The 21,338-nt window shown below is 39.1% G+C and overlaps 1 protein-coding gene across 1 annotated transcript in view; it reads left to right on the plus strand.

The window, feature by feature from the left end:
• The window catches only part of LOC105271823 (homeobox protein aristaless), a 54,416-nt gene extending 47,827 nt beyond the window's left edge, over positions 1-6,589 (plus strand). The window contains exons 3-4 of the mRNA XM_011313592.1: positions 364-409; positions 4,581-6,589. Coding sequence (XP_011311894.1) covers positions 364-409; positions 4,581-5,210 — 676 coding nt within the window. The 3' untranslated portion in view covers positions 5,211-6,589. The remainder of the gene's footprint in view (positions 1-363; positions 410-4,580) is intronic.
• Positions 6,590-21,338: the final 14,749 nt, after the last annotated feature.

Consider the following 21,338-nt stretch of genomic DNA (forward strand, 5'->3'; position numbering starts at 1 on the left):
ATATTACGTTTGGCGCACAAATGGGCACCAGCGAGAGGATAATTGAATCGTGCTTCTTTAAATGCGAGCCTTCATATTCACTCCCCTCCCTCTTTTACTATTCTAGATCTCATTCAGGTAAATGAAGTTTTTTTTCAACTTATTTTTTTCCACAAAATGATTCTCGATGATTGAACAGATTTACTTGGAAAACATGCAGATTGCGGAGTATCCTTGAGTAATAATTTTTCCCAAGACTGATTGAGCATGAACGGCAAAATATTGGCTACATCAATCAATTTTTTTAATTTCTTGTCAGTGATTTTTTAATATTTTTTTTAGAGAGGAGTGAACACATTAATTAACAGATGCTCGTTGTTTCAGGGAGGAACTCGCCATGAAGATCGGTCTTACCGAGGCTCGTATCCAGGTGCGTAAATACATTAATTAATGGTGATGAGGGAGAAAAAGAAATACGAGATATTCAATTCGTCATGCATATCAAGTGACGAATATAACCAACGGGGTTTATTATATTGTACGTTGAAAAGCCCGATGGTAGATATTTACGGGAATACATGTTGCGTGAACAGCCGGCTAATTTGCTCAATTAGTTTAATTTATTCTCAGTACATACACGGGTTTAATACACAAGAGATTTTATACTTACCCTTACCACTTTTACCCCATTAGGTCACTTTCTTTGATAATACCACTTCCATGCTGACTGTGATACCCCTACCACTCGTTTTCACCGCCATTACTCGTGGGTTAAGACTGCATTTTTCTCGGTTATTTTGAGAGTACTTGCGAAATTATCGCGTGACGTTAAACATTCTGGCATCGTGACCGACATATCTTCGAATTCAATGAGGCAAATACGCGGATTAAGGGAGAAAGAAAATCCGGGGGATCTCCGAGTGTTATTTACTTTGCCATAATTTTTTTTTTTTGCCAATTCCCCGTGAGAATGTTTCAAGTATTTTTCCAATTCAACCCTAAATTGATTCTTCCAACAATAATCCCCGATTGTTAATTAGAGGAAATTTCAGAGTTCATTACTTCAATTCTGGGATGGCAATTTAAATATTTCAAATATTTTTACATCTCCAAACAGTACGATTCCAATTTTTTTCAATAGTTATCCATAAAGATAAATAATTAGAAGAAGAAAAAGTGGTTGTGAATATGATTGGCGGATTATTATTAATTATCAATTATTGGGTAATCGATTTTATAGAAAAAGAATCGGACGATAAATTCAAATTTAATTATCAATCAATTTCATATCGCTTTCTACGCGATCGACATCTTTGACTTTCACAAAAATATGAAAAACACGTACGATTGGCATATTCCATTCCCACACGAGAGAATACCGCATCCATCTAATTACATTTACCCCTCGAAGAATAATGAAGCCATAATAACCATGAAGTAATTGCTATTGAAATATCTAAAAAACGCTGTCGAATATCTTCAATCTACACCAGTCCATTAAATTACCAAGTTCCATTGCACGTCTGTCGTAATGAATAAATCGGATAAGTACTTGTACATCAATAGAAAGTGAGAACCACTGAGTGAAAAGAATGACACGCATCGAGGCCTGTAGTTAATCATTTCGTAGAAACTTGATGGCAAAGAGGTACGTATCCAAGGTAGCATCAAAACCAGTGACCATTGACCATAAGCAAACGGTTGCTCTACCCATGTACTGGTGTACCATATGCATTACCAAATACACACGTTATCCGCGATAATTCGCGATAGTCACGGCTTGAAATGAAATAAAATTGAATTGTCAGGACGCGTGCGCTGTACGATTAATCCAACCAGTGAGAAAAACTCAATTCTTAATTACCGCGTTGATAATTAATTACCCTTCAATGCCGGCTAATCCGAATTTCAACGAATGCAACTGCCAGTCACGTAATAGAAAATCACCAGTCCGTAGCTGATGAAGACTAAATAATAATAATTTTTTTAAATCACAATTTTTTTCTCGCAATGGAAGCGGTGGGGGAAAAAAAAAGTGAAATTTGTCTTCCTAGAAGCTTTCGTCCTCCCTCGCATTCCTCAAACCCATCAAAAATCTTGTGTGAGCCCGGAGAAAAACACGACTACCATCCGAGGTGGTCTCCTCTCTCATTCGGACCCCAAAAGTCCAGGAGTCCAAGGCGTTTGTCGGCAACTGGAGTCCCTTTTTCGTATTATATATACCTTTTCGCGACTCAATGATCGCTCGAAGAGGAGTTCCGGGAAACCCAACGCATCGCGTGAGCCCCGGGCCCTACGATTTCATCTCGAAAAGCTGGAACTCTTCCAGAGGAAGATCAACTTTTCCCGATGTACCCAGATCATTCATTTTTTTACAATCCTGGCCATTCCCGTTTCCATCCCACACCACACCAAGTGGCGAGCCCAACAGCGCCATAAAATATATATATATATAAATTCTGTGATTGAGAGGATTGAAGGTTGCTGGAGTAAACGAACCGTTGTGGGAATAATAGAGTTTTGAGAAAAGGGTGTTAAGCGTGAACCGCGCGGTCGCTCTGCGTGTCGAGAACCCCAGGTGCGAGTTCCTGTGTTCCGCAAGATAAAGTGTCTCTGATAACGCAAATTACACTTTATTCAACAAATAAAATGATCGAGCCCCGAACCCCATCCACGGGCTCCCGCTATTTCAACCTCTCCACGGTAGTGTATTGATTGCGAGAGGCCGCGGCCATCTACCGGTGATTTCCATAAATTCCCACCGATCCCTCGAAATTTTCTCATTTACTCTCCGTCATAGATCATCAGCTCATTATTAACCCATAATTTTTCAATCCTTGTCTACAATTCTTATCTTTATTTATTTATTTTTATTATTTTTATATGAAACACATGGCGGTGGGGGAAAATTAAAACGAATTCGACAGATTAACGATCGGTATACCTGGCCGAACTCGCCCGTACAAATCGAATTGATAATACATCCTGAATGCTAGCGGCCATTATAATTAATGTGCCGCAATTAAGGTGAAACGACTGGATTCCGTGGTGTGTGCGTCGGTGCATTTTGTTTTAACCCCATTGGGATGTTTAGCTTCCCGCTGGGGGGCAATCGTCTTCACCATGGGGGGGCACCGCTCCCCTTCACCCACTTCCACCCCTCCGCGGCCTTTCGCCCCCCGGCTTCCCCAATCCTCAATTTTCCTCTCTAATAATATTGCATGCTCGCCTTGTTCAATTCAACTTTTAACCAGCCATTACAAAATCATATCTGATCATCGCTCTTGTACAAATACTAAACAGAAAGAGCATCGTCATTCTATTCTTACGTGCGTGACTCTGTCTCAATGTCCCTCAATATTAGAACCCCATCGGTATATTATTCACCGGTTTAATGTGTATCATGTTGAGCGGTAGCGGCATCTCTTTTATATCATGTAACAACTTCTAAACAATTTAACATATTCAAGTGGATGAAACTGTAATAAAAGAAAATATTAAAATCTTGGAACGTCGAGTGGTGGGGGGTGAATTTCTTTTCTCTGATGAAAAACGTTGAATAGAATTTTACAACTTGAACTTAATCTCTTTTAGTTGAATTGTTATTATAAAGGACAATAAAATGGAGCCGAGTGAGATAGGATTTGAAGTGGTTCTAGGAAGGAGAGTCAGGAAGGCCACAGCGAAATTCCGCAGGTGCGCTCTCGGTCACGATCGTCTCGTACCGTGGATGATTGGATAAGTTGAATTGTTGTTGACGAATAAACTCTGGATTCATTGCGTTTTGTCACGATATCCCGCACGCGTCGAGTTTAAGCCTTCAAGAGACGAAATATCTCTCCCCGTCTTCCCCCTATCTACCCCCCCTTGCCCCTCTTTGTCTCGTCTATCCATTTCTTTATATTAAGAACAAAAGAATGAACGATCGTTCCGAGTTTTTCGCATTTGTTTGCTTTTTCGGTACCGGTGTGTTCGACCCAACAACCGGCACGAGTCCTCACCTTATATTTTATAACTCGATCCTCTCCCTTCTCCCCTACCACCCACCCCACCCCACTCTTAGCATTCTCGGTTTTACTGAATTAGTGGAGATATTTCTTAATTAAAAGTAGGAAAAAAATCGAGTATTTATTTTCATTCCCGAACGGCGGATGAAGAAGATGAAGCGAAAGAGGAGATCTCAGAGAAACGGGTTGGCCGGAGAAGAGGGAGAAGAAATAAAAGCAGATACTTCACGGAATGAGTCGGGTGTAATAGTAACTTCCGTTGAACTGATTAGAGGCCCTCTGAGATCTCTTCGGGGAACTGATGAAAACGCCATCATCAATTGTTCCGCTTCAACTTCCTTTCTGAGTTGAATAAAATACTACCTTTTGCTGAGGGAAAATAATATACAGAAGAAAGACGAAGAATATCAAATTTACTCTCGAGTTATCGTTATCCAGTTCCCGGCAATTGCCATCGTCCTGACGGAATGGCAATCTTTAAGTAATCTTAAGTCAGCGTAAATCTGGTCAGACAAAATAAATATAAATATCTGCCAAAGTGATCAAACGGGGAAGAACCCTCAATTATCAGTACTGTTTGATGTCGTGTTGCAGGTGTGGTTTCAAAATCGTCGGGCCAAATGGCGGAAGCAGGAGAAGGTCGGTCCACAAGGTCACCCTTACAATCCATATTTGGGTGGAGGTGGTCCACCACCATCAGCAGTTGTAGCGCCAACTCTGCCAAATCCATTTGCCCATTTGGGATCGTTTGCCCTGCGCAAGCCCTTCGAGGCCTTCAGATATCCACCACTTGGTCACGGTCCAATTCTGACTGGAGGCTATCCCAATCATCCTTATCACCGAGCACCACCTCCACTTCTGCCACCGGGGATGCCACTGCCGTACACCTCAGCTGCATCATTTCAAACATTATTAGCCAACATATCAGCAGCCCAACGGCCAAAGATTGTCCGCAATTCACCACCGCCGCAGCCACCACCTCAGCCAAGCCTTTCAGCACCAGTGCCACCACCACCAGCACCTCCATCCCCCGTTGTTGGCCATCCACTACCTCCTGCATCGTCGACCAACACGAGTTCACCAGCTGGCTCACCAACAGGCAGCATAACAGCACTACCTGACATCGACAGAAGGACAAATAGCATCGCCTCTCTGAGACTCAAAGCGCGTGAATACGAACTTCATCTTGAAATGCTTCGAAAAAATGGTGATCTCATAAGCTGAAGAATCGTACCGACTTTACACTATGTTTAACATTCGATAACGTGAAATTTAAGAACAGCAAATCTACTGAGAGGGCAAACTCGACTTCTAGGATCAAATGGAGGAGATCAATGTGGGGGATTGCATGCGATTGGTCAACGATGAGAATTAATAATTTTTCGAGTTATTCGGAAAGCAATTGATTCTTATCATGAGGACTTGTCGGTTCGCTGCAATCGTCGAGAAAAAATTGACAGATTTTTCGATATCCTAGTGAATTTTTCTCCCCTCAGTGTGGATCAGGCTCCCAATGATCGACCAAAGACAGGCTCTTTGGAATTCATTTCTCAAATTCGCGTGATAAATGAATTTTTTTTACCTCTCACAACTAGGAGCTTGAATCTCAATTTGCTTGTCTTATTTTTCCGAGTTTATTAATTCAGGGAGTTACACCGGGTTCCCTTGCCATCGACGTGGAACAAGATGACCACTTTAACAGTTCGACTAATCGATGATAATTATCAGACGGTATTTTATCATCGATTCCTCGAAATGTCGTCGCTTTCAAGTGGTTATTGGTAAATCGCGTCGTTGCAAAGGCAATTCACTCAGCCTTAACGAACCAAGAGTGGCCGTTTTAGATATTTCAGAAATATCTATTCAAGCCGGATATTTATTGGTTTGTCTGTTACACATTCTCAATCCTTAATTTTCGTAACTTAACTATCCACCATGACCCGATCATTGAGGAAACTATTAATGATGGTTTATCATTGATAATTCTCGGGAGCGTTGCGTCATGGCAGGCGATATCTGGGCCAATGAATGAAATTTAAGTGTTGACGATTGAAAGTTGAATATTTGTAACATCCGGTTAGACGTTGAATTCGTGAATTGATGTAAATGTGTCGATCTTAGCAGAGATATTTCTTATATATTGAATCTATATGTTTACGTAGCATATATCACTTATATATACGTTATAAATATTTATACTTATTATATTAAACATATTATATTGTTATTGAGGTTTTACATAAGTGAGCGAGAGAAGTGGTGATTGAGGAGTTGCCTGAACTTGTAAATACCGAGCATTCCGAGGGCCCATTTTTCAATGGCTCAATTGCTATCTTCTTATTTTTATGAACGTGTGTTTAACGGTTGCTAACACGCAACGGGCAACACAAACAAATCCCATTGTTGGATATCGAGGATCGGCCGATTCGAAAGAGGGAAACAAAATTCCCTATCTCAATTACTTAGAATAAGACCAGAAGAAAAATCTCCCCTTTACCAGTCCAACATTCTAATTAGCTTGTTACTATCATTATCAGTCTTCAATTACCATTCCTTCTTTCTTTGCGACGAATAAAAGATATATTGCCAATAAAAAAAAAATATGAGAATTTTCGAATGTACAGTAGCTGTTTTATTTTTTATTCATACCTGCACTCCATTTAGCAGTTTAAACCTTGAATTCCATTTCCTAATCTCCAGCTCTAGCAGTTATTCATATAAATAATACAGTGAACAAATCAATGGATCAACTGAGTCAGAAGCTGAAAAAAATATCTCGATAGGCGATATTATTTGATAGCTAGATAAAAAGTGAAATAATTTTTCGACTTGTTTCTACTAGGAGATTTTAAATCGGGGACTTTATCGGGGATATTTTTTTCCTGGGTGAACAAATCTGGACACCATCATTTTCACGATAGACCCAAAGTGACTTCTCTCTTTATTCTTATCATTTATTCATCAGTGCCTGGAAATTCAGTCGGCTAAACATAGAGCGGACATTACCAAATCGCTCTGGTGTAAACAAATCAGTGAACCTGAGACAACCTCAAATGCTGGTGAAATGAGTGCACCAGAGAGAGCTACAACATCAGGGAGCACAAGGCCTGCGGCATCTTTGCGTTCTCCGGTTAGTTAGTAAAACCCGTCATTACGAGGACGTTTTACGCCCGTTTCTAGCCACCTAATAAGCGCGTCCCATCGTTCGATGATCGTCGACGTCCCGGTGAATTTTACGCTTTTACCAAACGTCTACACTCATCCTACCCCTTTATCTATATTATTTAACGTTAAACTGAGCTAATCGCCGTCATAAAGATCATCAGAACCGGCTCACCGTAATTCAAATATTATCGAGAGCAATGAGATTTTTTGCCGCACGAGAAATCGATGAAAATCTGGCATCATTGAAAATCGCTTGAAATTTCAGTCGCAGTCATTTCAATTTTCAATTGTATGAGTTTTAATTGAATTTCATGTCAATTGAAAACACTCCGTCATTTTTTATTTAACTTCAAAATTACGAAAAAATGGGTTTTCCGTGTTAAATAATAATCTTTTAAGAAATTTAATTAATTATTAAATAATTAAATAATCTCGGCACTTTTGTAAAATTCAAGCTTAAGAGTATTTTTTCCCGTAATAATAATAATTACAATAACAATAATAATTGTCTTTTAACCAAAAGTCAAAATTTCCACGATTTCTTCAATTTTTCTCTATCGCCCTGAAAATTTTAAATTACTACAATATTCCATAAATTAACACATCATTAATTAATTACCCAAAGAATCATTGAATATTGGAATTTTTACCAAAAAATTTCAAGTGCAATTTTTACCAGAAAATCTCAAGTGTAATTTTTACCAGGCGTAACAAGTACTTGGATTGACGAGGGCTGAGTGATAAGAGATGAATTGATAACGCACTTTTTGAATACACATGGGTATCACGTTTTGAGGGGTGGTGAGGGGGCGGAGGGGAGGCAGAGGGGAGGCAGAGGGGAGGGCAAGATGAGAACTACTACACCAGAAGATGAGAGATGCACGGCGTGACGGCCTAATTGAGGCCTTCTTGATTGCATTTACACCGGCAGGCCAGCCTCCTGTATCCCTCGCTAAATCCACCAGTAGGCATTTCCACTTCTCCTCTTTAGTATCGCGCTTCATTCTTATTCCTTACCTCCACCCCTTCATCGTATTTTTTTAATAATTTTTTTTACATTTATTTATTTTCATTCATTACCTTTTTTCCACTATCTCTTGTAACCGCCGACGTTATTATATAAACGTAGAGCCATTTGGTGGGACCTTGACGAAAAGGATTGGGATAATTTGTCCACCTGCGTCTCAGAAAAATATCTAATGAGGGGATAAATTATCTCGGGAAGCAGGATATCAAGTTTGAGGGAAGGGACAATTTTAGTTAATCTTTCGGTGTAAATTTCTAACTGTGCGTCGGGCGGTGATTTTATCGTCTTTCTAATGTGGTTTTATGGTGGATTGTGGTTTTGCACTTTGTGTGGGAAAAGTTTGAGTTTGAGGTGGTCGGTGAATAACTATCTGACACCTCGTTGCATCGAGCTGGGTAATTACTTTTGTTCGGGAAGTGCTTTGGGCTGAGTGAAGGATTTTCTTTTTCATCGATTTTCTTCGGTATGAGGGTAATATCTAGAGGGTGGTTGGGTGTGAGGGGAATAATGACGGGCTGGGGTATTTTTTCCAAATTTTCCAGAAATTTCTGAAAAAAAATTATATTTTCATCTCTCAATTAAATTCAATATTTTTTCTAAATTTTCCAAAAATTTCTGGAAAAAAATTCTATTTTCATCTTGCAATTGATTTCATTATTTTTTTGACTAATAGATTAAATTTTCCGAAAATTTCTGAAAAAAAATTGATTTTCATCGATTTTCAAAAAAAATGTATTTTCATCGATTTTCGAAAAAAAATTATTTTCATCTCTAAATTGAATTCAATTTTTTTTCGTTGAGTAAGGTAAAGTTGAGTAATCGTAATCATTGAGTAACGTAAAGTTCCGTAATTCTTATCTGAATTATCTGAATTAATAATATCTCAATTTTTATCTGAATGAATAAATTTCTCGAGTCGATTCCATAATCGGAAGCGACCAGAGAGTTCCGTAATTTTTTCAAAATATTTTTCTCCGTGCAGATATCCCCTGATGAGAAGATGTTTCCCATATCCCTGTGGGAAAAGGACTGATCCAACACCGATGAGACAATAATAACACCTAACACATGTAAAACCGTGCAAAAAGGTTCGGTGGCAGCGACCTTGTTTGCCATTTGGCCACACCGCTCTCATCCTTTTTTCATCGTCATTAGTATCACCCAGGTCTGCCGCAACATCACACGGGTAATTTGCTCACCTCCCCCTACCCCCCCAACAATCCACCATCCAAAGGCTGAACAAGGACAGACTAACTGTGCAACATTGCGGTGTCGCGCAATGAGATGTACAGTACCATCTCCATAAAACAGGTGTTTGAGTTGTACGTGGTGAGGCTCAAGTTTAAATGACAATCTTCTTGAAGGTGAGAAGGTGAGAAGAGATTGCTTACATTTCGCGTTTAATACCCAGCGAGATAAAAAAAAAAGAGTGGATAATGGAGAGGAAAAAAAAAAAATTATTAATTTCGTGTAACTTTCAAGGCAGTGGCGACAGGTGGGATAATAAACCAGTCATCCGTTACGTTTTTTGGGTGACGTTGGTTAAGACGACAAATAAAGGAAAATAATTAAGAATACAAGGAGAAAGAAACGGGGTGAGAAGGGTGGGAGGGGGATTAGGGGGTTGAGGGGAGGAAGAAATACCCGGGAATGAGAGGTGCAATTATTCTTATTTTTCTCTTTGAAATTTTTATACTTGCCAGGCACACGTACTGAAAATTGCATTTGATTGGTGATGTGAGAGAAAAGAAATGGTGAACGGCGGGGTGGTGGGCTTGTGGGGTGGAGGGGTGAGGAGGAGGTGAAGAAGGGAAGAAGGGAAAGGCGAAGAGGGGAAAAAGGAAGAGTCGGCGGTGCGTTGGTGCCGCGGTCGACGCCGCCTCTTGCAATTGCCAGTGAATTGGTGGTACGAGAGAAGGCGGGAAGGGAGGGTTTTTGAATTTCGGTAATGACGCGTTGATGCTACCGGTAGGATAGAAAGGAGAGAGAGAGATCATGATAAATAAAGACAACAAGCCATGAGGGGGATGGTATATAAGAGTAAAACGGAGGGAATGATGAAAAAAAAAATAGAATAAAGGTGGAGTGGGGCTTTTGAAAATAAAAGAGACGGGGAAAGTTGGAAGGCAGTTAATCGGAGGGCATTATCTCAATCACGTAAAACGGCAAAATTGCATTTACCTTTTTAAATGAATATTTGGCGGTAGATCCGAGGGACTAAACCGGCGAGGGATCCTGCGCCCCTCCTGTCCGCTAAGTTAATTTACCGTGGAATGCTGGGTAACGCCCTCTCACTATATGTCTCAACAACCCCCTTGAACCCCCTTGAACCCCCTCAAATCCCCTTAAACCCCCTTGAACCCCTTTAAACCCCACCCCATCCACCTCGCCCTTTTTTTATCATAGTCCATGAGACGCAACCCTTTCGGTTTAATGTGAGGGACAATTTCTAATGAAACAGCTGGCCATTGAAGATGATTATGTAATGTTGTAGAAGTGTGTACTCAATCAGTCATATCCATTCAAGGAGGGATGTATGAATTATTATTATTAATTATTTTTTAATAATTAATATAGGTTTTTTTTGTCAATGCGCGAGGTGACGTATCGGCGGTTTGATTGCGGTAATTTGGATTTAAAAATTGAGATCATTTTATTTTTGAAAATTTTTTCAAGTTTTCAGTTACAAAGTGATCCGAATTTCTGTAATTATACGAATTTTAATTCAATATTATTTCAGTGTATACTTCATTATACAATTAATTATAATTTCAATAAAAAACGGTTAGTAATTTATTATTCATTTTGGAAACCCAAGGAAATTGAGGTTTTCCAGTTGAATGATCATATACTCGTGAAAATTATTTCAATAGGATTTTCAATCATTAGATCGTCAATTCTGTCGTTAATTCATAAATTCACTGCAATTAATAATAATAATAATTTTAAATTCTCACTGAAAACCGGAAGTTCGCATTCCATAAAATTCTAAAACACCAAATTTTCGTCAAATTAACAATTTTTCCAAGAATTACACCCCAAAACTGTGAGGCCTCCCCGAATCATCAATTAATTTATTCAATCTCCCTCATTAAAAATATTCCTATTAACCGAAATACCGAGTAACAGACAATGTCAATCGATAACGAAGCAGTAGACGTTTCCCGACGCATTCACGCGTGATTTAATTGCGTCATTTCATCGGGCCCAATTTTCCGCGAAGGCAGTCATAAAAATTGCAATCAACTATTTAAATATCCAATGAGAGGGAATAAATAAATATAAAAGAATATGATTTGAGGAGCGACGGGTGAGTCGACGACTCCTCGGGTTATATACCGCGGCATTCTGCTCAACATCGTATCTCAGTATCTGATAATTGGAGCGGTAATTACGCGATGATTAACAGAGATGGCTCCCGCGCAATCGTGCACTCGCAGACTCCTGCTGGCTACATGTCCCGCCCCTCAACGAGAAAAGATCCACACATCGAGATATACGCATCCACATATATCGAGGCCTTCGATGCACCTTCATTCTTCATGCATCACCCAAAAGACACTGATCTTACGGTTATCCACCTCGGATCCTTCATTAAAATACCCCCATTGCTCCCGAATCGAACCTAATCGATCATTTTTTCCACTTCCTAACTCTGCCTCGAAAATTATGTAGAATCCTACGAAATTAAAATTTATTTAGATCGAATCCCTAATTGCTCACGAATATAGAATCTTTTCCATCGATCATTTTCTCCATTTTCTAACTCTACCTTCAGAATTATGTAGATTTCTACGAAATTTTAATTCATTTTTATTTTCAAGGTACTTCCGCGATTTTTACGATTATCTTCAGTTTCATAGAATTAAATAATTTTAGTTTTTTAATTAAGTCGATTTAATGACAGTGATGAATTCTCTGGAGATAAAAAAAAATAAATGAAAAATGCGAGAAATATGAAATTGAAAAATTTGAAACTTCCACAATGCCGTAAACAACGAAAGAATGAAGAGAAAATTCGTCTTGTCTTATAAAGACTGTGGAAATAATCCAGTTTGATCCTTCCAATTCTTCTAAATTGGATTATTACGAATTTTATCATAAATTTATCGGCAAAAATTCGACTCTGAGAGTCGATTTGAATATTCCCCTTGGAGAAGAAAAGGAAAAAAAAAACTGGAAAAGGTCTCTTTGGCGCCGCCATAAAACTGCTACGAATTATCAAATTATTTCCTCTGCATATTTTTTGAGAATAAAAAAGAGAGCCCGTCACCTCACCACCGAGACGATGAGATACCTCGTAAACTCTAATGTTTAACGGATAAAGGACCCAAAGCCCGTTACATTCTTATTCTATTGGAAATACTCACTGCGGGAGTTCTTCAACTAAAATGATAGGGAGGAGTTCCAATGATAATCCAAAAAATCACTCCAACCCGATGAAAATTCTCATAAATAATCGACAATCCTCTGACATCTACTCCGCATACTAATAGAATAAACTAAATTAATCAATCCGACAATAAACATCGATACGGAATTCGTTCGGAATATTAAATCCCATAACAACCAATTGGTGGTAATTAAATTAAGAAATTCCTGAATTATATTTCAACCTACAATATTATCTCCAAAGGGGATGGGGCGTGTCGGGATTCTCCAAATGCTCATGCCTAGCTTTTAAAAAACTCAATAATAATTAATCTATTCAAAAGTTCTCTTTCAGTCCCTGTTTCTCGCTCAGTTATCCCTGATTTGTAGCTCATCCACGCCTTCCTTTTGTCGAGTCCTGAGTCAAAAAATTTTTCAAGCCCCCAAAACACCATTCGACGAATAATATTCTCATCTTTTATGTTTTAATGAACGAAAAAAAGTAACGACTCGTTTGTTTTTTTCATTTTTTAATTTTACGATTCTCTCACTTCCCTCCCGCCCTCCCACTCGTCATTCACCCTCTTGGCGCCATTATTCGAATAGTGGAACTCAGTCGTTTTGAAAAATTAATTTCAGAGGCAGTCCGAGGATTATCTTAGAAAGAGTGACATTTTATTGAGATACAAATTGCATTTTGTTAACTATAAGGGGCTCGGATTTAATTATTTTCTGGAGCTCATTCAATTTTTTCTGCGGTCGATTGAATTTTTTCCGACAATAATTTATAATAAATCCGGACCGTTCGATTGAGAAGATTCAATGTTAAATAAAATTAATTAATTAATTTCTCAAGAGTCATTCTTGCAGATTTCTTACACCACAACAAAGCCACGACTAAAATAATCGAATCTCGTTGCTATCGTAATGCAATAAAACTAATCAAAATAATTATCGGAAGAAGATGATTACACCGGATTATAGGAGACCCAGGGGGAGGGAATGATCACTTGACCGTAGCCCCAGTGATCAGTTTAATTGGCATCCGACCCGTGTTATCAACAATTTACTTGTGATATTGATGAGGAGTGAATGAACACATGAGGATACCAGACAGGTGGTGAACGGTGTTGTATTATCCAAGAGGGCGGGGAGGGAGTGCCACCCCCACCCCCCCTTCCCTTCGATTGAGCCCTCAATACCTTTGGAATTCCACCCCTCCCCCCTACCTTCCCCCCAATAAACTCTATCCCTCCCCGAATACTCGTACATTAATTTAATAACAAACCGGCCCTGTCATCGCTTCCTCCGCAATTATCTTTTGTAATTGACTGCAACACAAATCGACTGTGAAATAATTTCTTCGTCTGTTCCTATTATTCGAAAATTATCTGAAATTGGAAAGAATTTACGTATTCACCTGGCGATGCGTGTTCCACTCACATATTCACAAATCCAATAATCATTCCCCACGTCATTTTCAGTTTTCCAGTTATCAAAATTCTGAGAAAATAACTATTTTCTAGAAGCTACCCGTCATATTTCTCCAGTGCACGTGCACTTGTAAGACTTCATTTAATTTATTTATTCCGAGAAAGTTCCAGGCAGAAATTAAATATATTATCGATTTTTATTCGATTGTCAGACCGGAAAAAGAGTGGAATATTCGATTTGAAAATTAGGATGGAAATTTGGGATATATTTTACAGCCGAGAGATAACATTATAATTAATTTATCTATATATATATTATGATTAAATATTATATTATGAGAGAGACACCTCGGAATTGCAGAAAGATAATTTTCCAGGGAAAATCTCTCCTCCATTCCTGTAAAATATCAATTGAATCAATTTATCGTCGAGTTTATTACTCGCCAAACAAAATTGCTGGAAATAATGTTACACCCATATGAGAATATCCCCCACGTAATTTTCAATTTAGCAGTTTGAAAAATTCGGAGAAAAGTCGAAACTCATTGGCGGTGGGTTATTTCCGCGATAAATGGTCCCAACGCATTTCTTAATTTATGTATTCCGTGAGACAACACGGCGTGTGGGTGTGAGGAACCCGGTGTGCACCACAGGAAACCCGGAGGGCATGGGCTCTCTGAGATATGCGTAACGTCTCATCTCTTACAAGAAAACCAGTCCCACCCCCTTTCCCCCGTTGTCGCAAAACACCTCGATACTATTTAAAACTGGGATTCAATCAAAAATCAAAATGTGTTGGTTTTACGTTCCACCGGGTCTTGGAATATTCAAATAGCCACTTTATCCGGCAAAAATATATTCACGGGAATGACCGATAAATAGTTAGCCAACGGCATTTGAATGAAAAGGAGGTATGGGGTGGAGTTGGCTGGTGGTCGTAATGCAGAATCACCGCTGTCAACTCTTCTATGGACATAAGCTCGAAATCTTTATTGGCCCATTACAGGGGCGCGAGGATGAACGCTTTCTGCTTCTTTCCATGTCATACAACACCGCGGGACGCGTTAATTCACAACTTCGTTATTTTCTCTAGTCAAATATTAGAAGAGACCGGAGACTAAATGAAATACTGTCCAAAATCCATCACTCACACCATTTGCCAACCCCATTCCCCTCTGCCCCTCTTAATCTCAAGCAAGACTCCGCCAAAATGAAATAATTGCCAAATTATTAATCCATATTAGTGATTTAATGAGGGCATTATACACGGAGAGAAATATTCAAGAGAAATTACGCAACATTTCACGTAATCTGTCAGCGAGGATCGTTTTGGGGGAATAAATCGGGAACTTTCAGTACATTTTTGTGTTCTGTCAAAAAATATGGAAATGTCACGTAATTTTTCGGAAAGTTTTCAAATCGAACGAAACGTCAAGACTTATTATGCCTCAGAACTAATATTTATTTAATATTACTCTATATCAATGAGACAAACAGATAAATAATGATAATTAAATCTCATTGTAATTATGTCCCGATGAATTTTACTATGATAGAACAAACAGTAATTAATTGGTGTAATTAAAAAAATTATTTCGACAAATAAAAAATGCGTAAATTGACAGGCAGTGGATTGTTTTTCCGTCGCACGATGTAATCGATGTGAGATTCCTGGTTATTCGGGGGATTGGACTAAATACATATGTAGACGGAATGGGGGGGAGGTGGTGGGGGTTATATATAGGGGGGTTAGGGGCAATTCACTCTAATTCCGTGGGTCCAGCAGTGATTTGGCCTATCTGAGGCATAATCGAGGGAACCCGCCTCGCGCCCGGCCACGAACCCCGAGGAGATTCCGTAATGGGATGGAATTAAGAGGAGACGTGCCCTTCGCTAATCTATTAATTCCTGCACGCGAGATTGCATCGGGCGTCGAAAGAAACGAGTTTTTCACGTATTATTGGGCCCCGTGCAATCCAAATGCGAGGGAAAATTCATATTGTAGACAGGAATTTATTTAGAGTTTCAAATCTTGTGATGTCACAGGAAATTGTTGAATGGTATTTGGGATAGGAAAGAATAGGTGAGAAGGAAAAGGAAGGGATTACTAGGATTTTTCTTGAAATTTGAGTGAATTTTCATCAAGAGCTTTTTATTAGCACGAATTTTGGGTTTTTCATGATTTCCCAACATGGCCACCAGAAACACCAGGTCTACATTAGGTACAGCACCTAGACTAAATGCGATATGATTTCATAAAATTATACAATAGTGTTGGTAATTTTTCCTGGCGGTCTGTCATGTTGACTCGAATTTTCTGGGGAAAAGTCTCGCCCCGATTGTGAAGGTAATTTTAAAAAGTTTTCTTTTGGATCTCGTAGAAATTTCCGGTGCAGCCAGTGTCTTCAGGATCTCCAATTCCCTGACAATGTAAATCGACCGGTAGTCCTCCAATAAATCGACCTCGACGGCGATGTAAAGGGGCAACAACAGCGCAAGCTGACTCATCGGAATGCGGATGATGGCCGGCGTAAAGAAGATACAGAGAGTCTCCTGGACCTCCACCTGAGTGGGATATTTGTCCCGTGTCGTCTTATCGAGACTACTTATGCCACTTCGTCCCTGGTCACTGGTGCAATAAGTAAACGCATCGATCTCCCAATACCCACACATGGATTTTAGATAACACCTGTGTTAACGTTGGCGCCGTTTTAAATTCGTCGAATTTCCCGCCTGACGCCCCGTGATTTCCTAATTTCCTGAATTGCTCACATTCCCTCCGACTCTTGAAAAATCAAACTAAATAAATAAAATAAAAACAAATCACATTTTTAATTTCTAGTTTAAGTTTTTTATTGACGAATTGTGCAATTTTTTTAATGAGATATCCAGTGGTACATAATTAATTGAATAATTTTTATATTCTTGTAATATAAACACCGGATATATAAAGATTTTTATATTTTTAATAATTGATTATTATTAGACATGAAAAATTCGGTGAGTGTTTTTAATTGAAATCGGATCAACGCTCATAAAATTGAAAATTCAAAATTCAAAATTCAAATGACTCACTGACTGAAATTTCGAGAAATTTTAATCAGTGCATTAGCAATAATCTGGAGATCACCTCAATATCGGAAAATTTTCTAAATAAAGTGCATTGACTAATGAGAGAGACGAGGGTATCTGGCGCCACCCGGAATTCTTGGAGGTTTTTTTTTTTTTCAATATTACCGTGGCCCAGTGCCAGAGACCGCTTTAATTTCTTCCCCACTCTCCATTGAAGAAAGTATCAAGACTAGCAGTAGTATTTAAGAAACACAAACCATTTAATATGAGGATGAACCGGCGTGGAGATTTTGCCCCGTGGGTAGATTATGTGTGCGGCGCTCTCGGTGGAATCTCTGGGCCCCGGACGAGAGTTGCCCCGTGCTCATTACGATGATTGGCAGATTCAATTAACAGACAAGGGCTTGGGCCCCTCCACGTCCCAGGGTCGAGCCGACTTAACCCCGTCGACTAAATATTATTAATAATAATCAGCTCATTACCGGCTCCATTAATTATCTCGTGTACTAGCCTCGTCCACCCCCTCTCCCCTCTCCCCCCCTTTCCCGGTGAGACCTCGTGGATCATGTGATTGATAGAAAAGACGCGGTGGTCCATATGGGGATGAGCAAGAAATTACGGGAAGCAAACATGTTAAATTCGGTAAACATTTTATATATATATGTGGAGAACAATTTTTTAAATTAATTTTAGAGCTGTACAGAAAAAAAATTATTTGTTGATAATTTGATATTATTATTTTAGATGGTAATTGTGTTGTTGTCGAATTTTATATTACTATTAATAATTCTTGGCGATAGATTGTTTAATGTTAATATTTCAATTGATTGAAGAAAATTAATTTAATGATATTAATATATTCTCCTTGTGATACGTTTCGTGAAAATTTTTAAAAATATCCTGGAAAAATAGAAATATCAGTAATAGAGAGACCAACAATCGCTGATGAAATGAAAAAAACGGATGAAAAACTGGATAACGGATTAACTAATTACCCAGAAAAAAAAAATAATGATTTTCAGGAAATACGATATCGACTCTTTTTTTTTACAAATTACCCACCGTGCACGGAACCATCTCCGACGTGAGTCATTCTCATTTTTTAATTTATCATTTATTTATTATTGAGAATGCGTATTGCATTGGAGAGAGCGAAGTTATTTAAAATGCAATGGACCGGAGCGCCAAGTGGGGGCCAAAAGCCACCAACAATATTAATCCATTTAACAAACTTATTATCGATGAGATATACTGTGCGTTTTTTGCGTGTGTGCAGAAGGTGTGTATTCACTAAGAGAACGCTAACGCTTTTGGTTGAGATGACGAGGGGAGGGTGAGGGAGGATGAGGAGAGGATGAGGGGAGGCTGAGGAGGATGAAGAAGACGATGAGGAGGACGAAGAGGACGAAGAGGAGGACGAAGAGGACGAAGAGAGGATGAGGAGTATGAGAGGAGAGGGCGAAGGGGGAGGAGGGGCAGGAGGTGGTGGCAGTGAGGGGGGGAGGATAAAAGGTGGTGGAGGGAGAGGAGGGAGAGGAGGGAGAGGGCTCCTCTCTCGGGTGTATTAGCGGTTGGCACCCCTGCGGTTTGATTTACGGACGCGCGCTAACGAGCCGAGAGAGAGAAAGAGAGAAGAGAAAGAGTTCAGCCGTGGGTTATAGAAGGTTGTTGTTGTTATTATAATTTTAAACGTTGGGTGCTGGTTTTTGGGCGGTGAGCCCCTTCGAAAATTGATCCGCACTGGGAAATTTTGGGAAACCCCAACGGGAACGGGGGAAACTGAATATTTATCGAGTATATCCATGAGGAGAGATGTGTAGGTGGAGCAAGTATTGTTTTGGAATTAATTCAATTTATGTTTGTGTAATTTTTTAATTGAAATATTTGATTAGGATATTAGGATATTAGGATTTTAGGTGACCCACTTTTTTGATGATTTTTTTTTGTCGTCGGCATGAATGAGAAGTCTTTGGCACTCGTCAGTGAATAGTAATTAATAATTAACTAATTAATGTTATTTGTTATCAATAATTGCGGTGATGAACGGTTGGGACTCACTGCTGGAAATGGAGACAAGAATTTTTGCAATTTTGGGGTCGATTGAAAATTTAGAAAAATGCCTAATTACCGGTTTGCTAATTAATTGCTCATGAGTGGTCTATTTTCGGGGAAAATTCGAAAAGATGGTTTATGTTGAGAGGAAGTTGAAGGATGACGTGGAGAAATTTTAATCTTCAGGTGCATTTATTACAGGAACAGAGCGTAAAATGCAAAACTGGAAATGCGTTCGCTGTTTTGTCGGTTATTTTAGCTCTTACTCGGGGAGGGAATTCCGTCTCGTCGTAATGAATTCAATGCAGTTATTGAGAATCTTCGAGAAAACGATCAATCATTATATGAAGTTATGTTTTTTTCATCCTGGTCACATTGACATGGAATTGTGAAAAAAAAATGAAGAAATTGACGGGTAACCGCAGGGTGAAAGTCACTCGTAATTATATACTTAAAACGATTTCAAGTGTTCTGTTTCCACGTTTGCTGTGAGGTATATCGCGTGACGTATAGTTATCGTACCTATACAATTTAAGATACGAAATGAAAAAATCGAGTGGAAAAAAATGACCCTAAAAGAGGACTGTACATATTCAAGTGAATATTGCTCTGAGAATTTGGTGAAACTGAGTTCTACGGAAGAAATTCTTACGGATTTGAGAAAATCATGACGTTCCACTTCCTCATAATAACCATCTCAAATTAAATTAAAAAATGTATAAGTACTTATTATATTTAAGCAATCATTGAAAAATCAATCCCAATTAAGAAAATTGGAACCTAAGACTTAATTAATTTAAATATCAATCATTGAATTAGAAATTTAAAACGGGGAAATCAATAATTTAGAACGCAAATAATCATGTTCAGCAAATATTATAATATCGTGATATAATTCTAGAATATATCAACAATACCATAACTTAAAAATCATCAGAGTGATCTTCAGATAAAAAATCTACAAATCAATGAAAATTGAAAAAGCGGAAAAATTTGATAGCTGAGTGAATTTTTTACTCAAAGCGACAGAACCTAGTGCCACCCCCTGAAAATTGAATATTATATCCCATCATTACATATATATATAAATATCAGCTCTTCAAGACGACAGATTGAGCTCCGGCTAGAGAACTTGAAAATCGCGTCAACCACAAAAAGCCAGCACCTTTAATAGTCAAATAGTTTTTTTATTTAGAGCCCATCCCCCGCAAATAATTGGCGCTATGGGATTTATCCCAGGGTCAAAGTGGCAGCGAGATGCCCGGGGGTTGTGGGGGGGTATGAATATGATGCCCTGGGATGAAGAGATTTACAATGTTCCCGGCCGTAAAATAATCAATAAAATCCGTGCAATGTAAAGAAACTGACGTGCCATTGTGATTTAGTGCGGAGTGGGATATGGAGACTGGCGCGCGCTCTCCCTCACCCTCAGACAGGATGAGGATAAACCAGGAGGGCCCTTTGGCCATTCTTCCAGTTGGGACTGATAGAGAGAGATAGACGTATGAGAGATAGTGGGTCGTTCTCTGGGCTATACCTGGAGCAGAAGCCAACTGTTGACGAATTTACGAGCAACTTACGAGCTGCCTCTTATTTTCGCTGTAGGAATGAGGTGGGTGATAAAAACCGAGTAGACCCAGTACAAATGCCCATTCTATTGAGTAGTTGTAAGTCCCCGGCGACAGCTTTTGAAAACAATGTTTGCGTTTTTTTTTCGGGGGGGTGAGGTGGGGTGGGCGGGGGGCTTTTTAATTGCAGGGGGAGGTTCACGTGGGGATTGGTCGAGTCATCGTCGGGCAATTAAAGAGTATGGCGCTACTGAATGTGAAAGTTGCTCGGGTAGTTCGTGATGTTACCACGTCGCTACCAGTCGGATTCGATTTGTCAGGATTGCCTATTAGTGGGGGAATTTTTATCCGGGGGTTCCCTGGGTTGTGAGTAAGTGCACTGGCACCAAGTTTTCAGTGGCTGGATCATTGTTGTAGGCGTTCGAGTTTTAATCCAAATATTTTTTAGGGGAGAAGGAATGGTTTGAAGGATAGAAATTAGTAAACGCGGCGTTATGTGGTGATGGAGCGAATGAGAATGCTTACGGGTTCCTTCAAAATATATTAGGAACTTCATAGAATCCTCAGGAATTACTTGAAGTGACGAACGTCTTGAGAACAACTGAGAGATTTGTTCTTGTCAATGCAAAATTCAGAAATTAATTATTCTGCAGTCATCGGATTT

This window comes from Fopius arisanus, unplaced genomic scaffold (assembly GCF_000806365.1).
Source record: "Fopius arisanus strain USDA-PBARC FA_bdor unplaced genomic scaffold, ASM80636v1 scaffold00126, whole genome shotgun sequence".
Lineage (NCBI taxonomy): Eukaryota > Metazoa > Arthropoda > Insecta > Hymenoptera > Braconidae > Fopius > Fopius arisanus.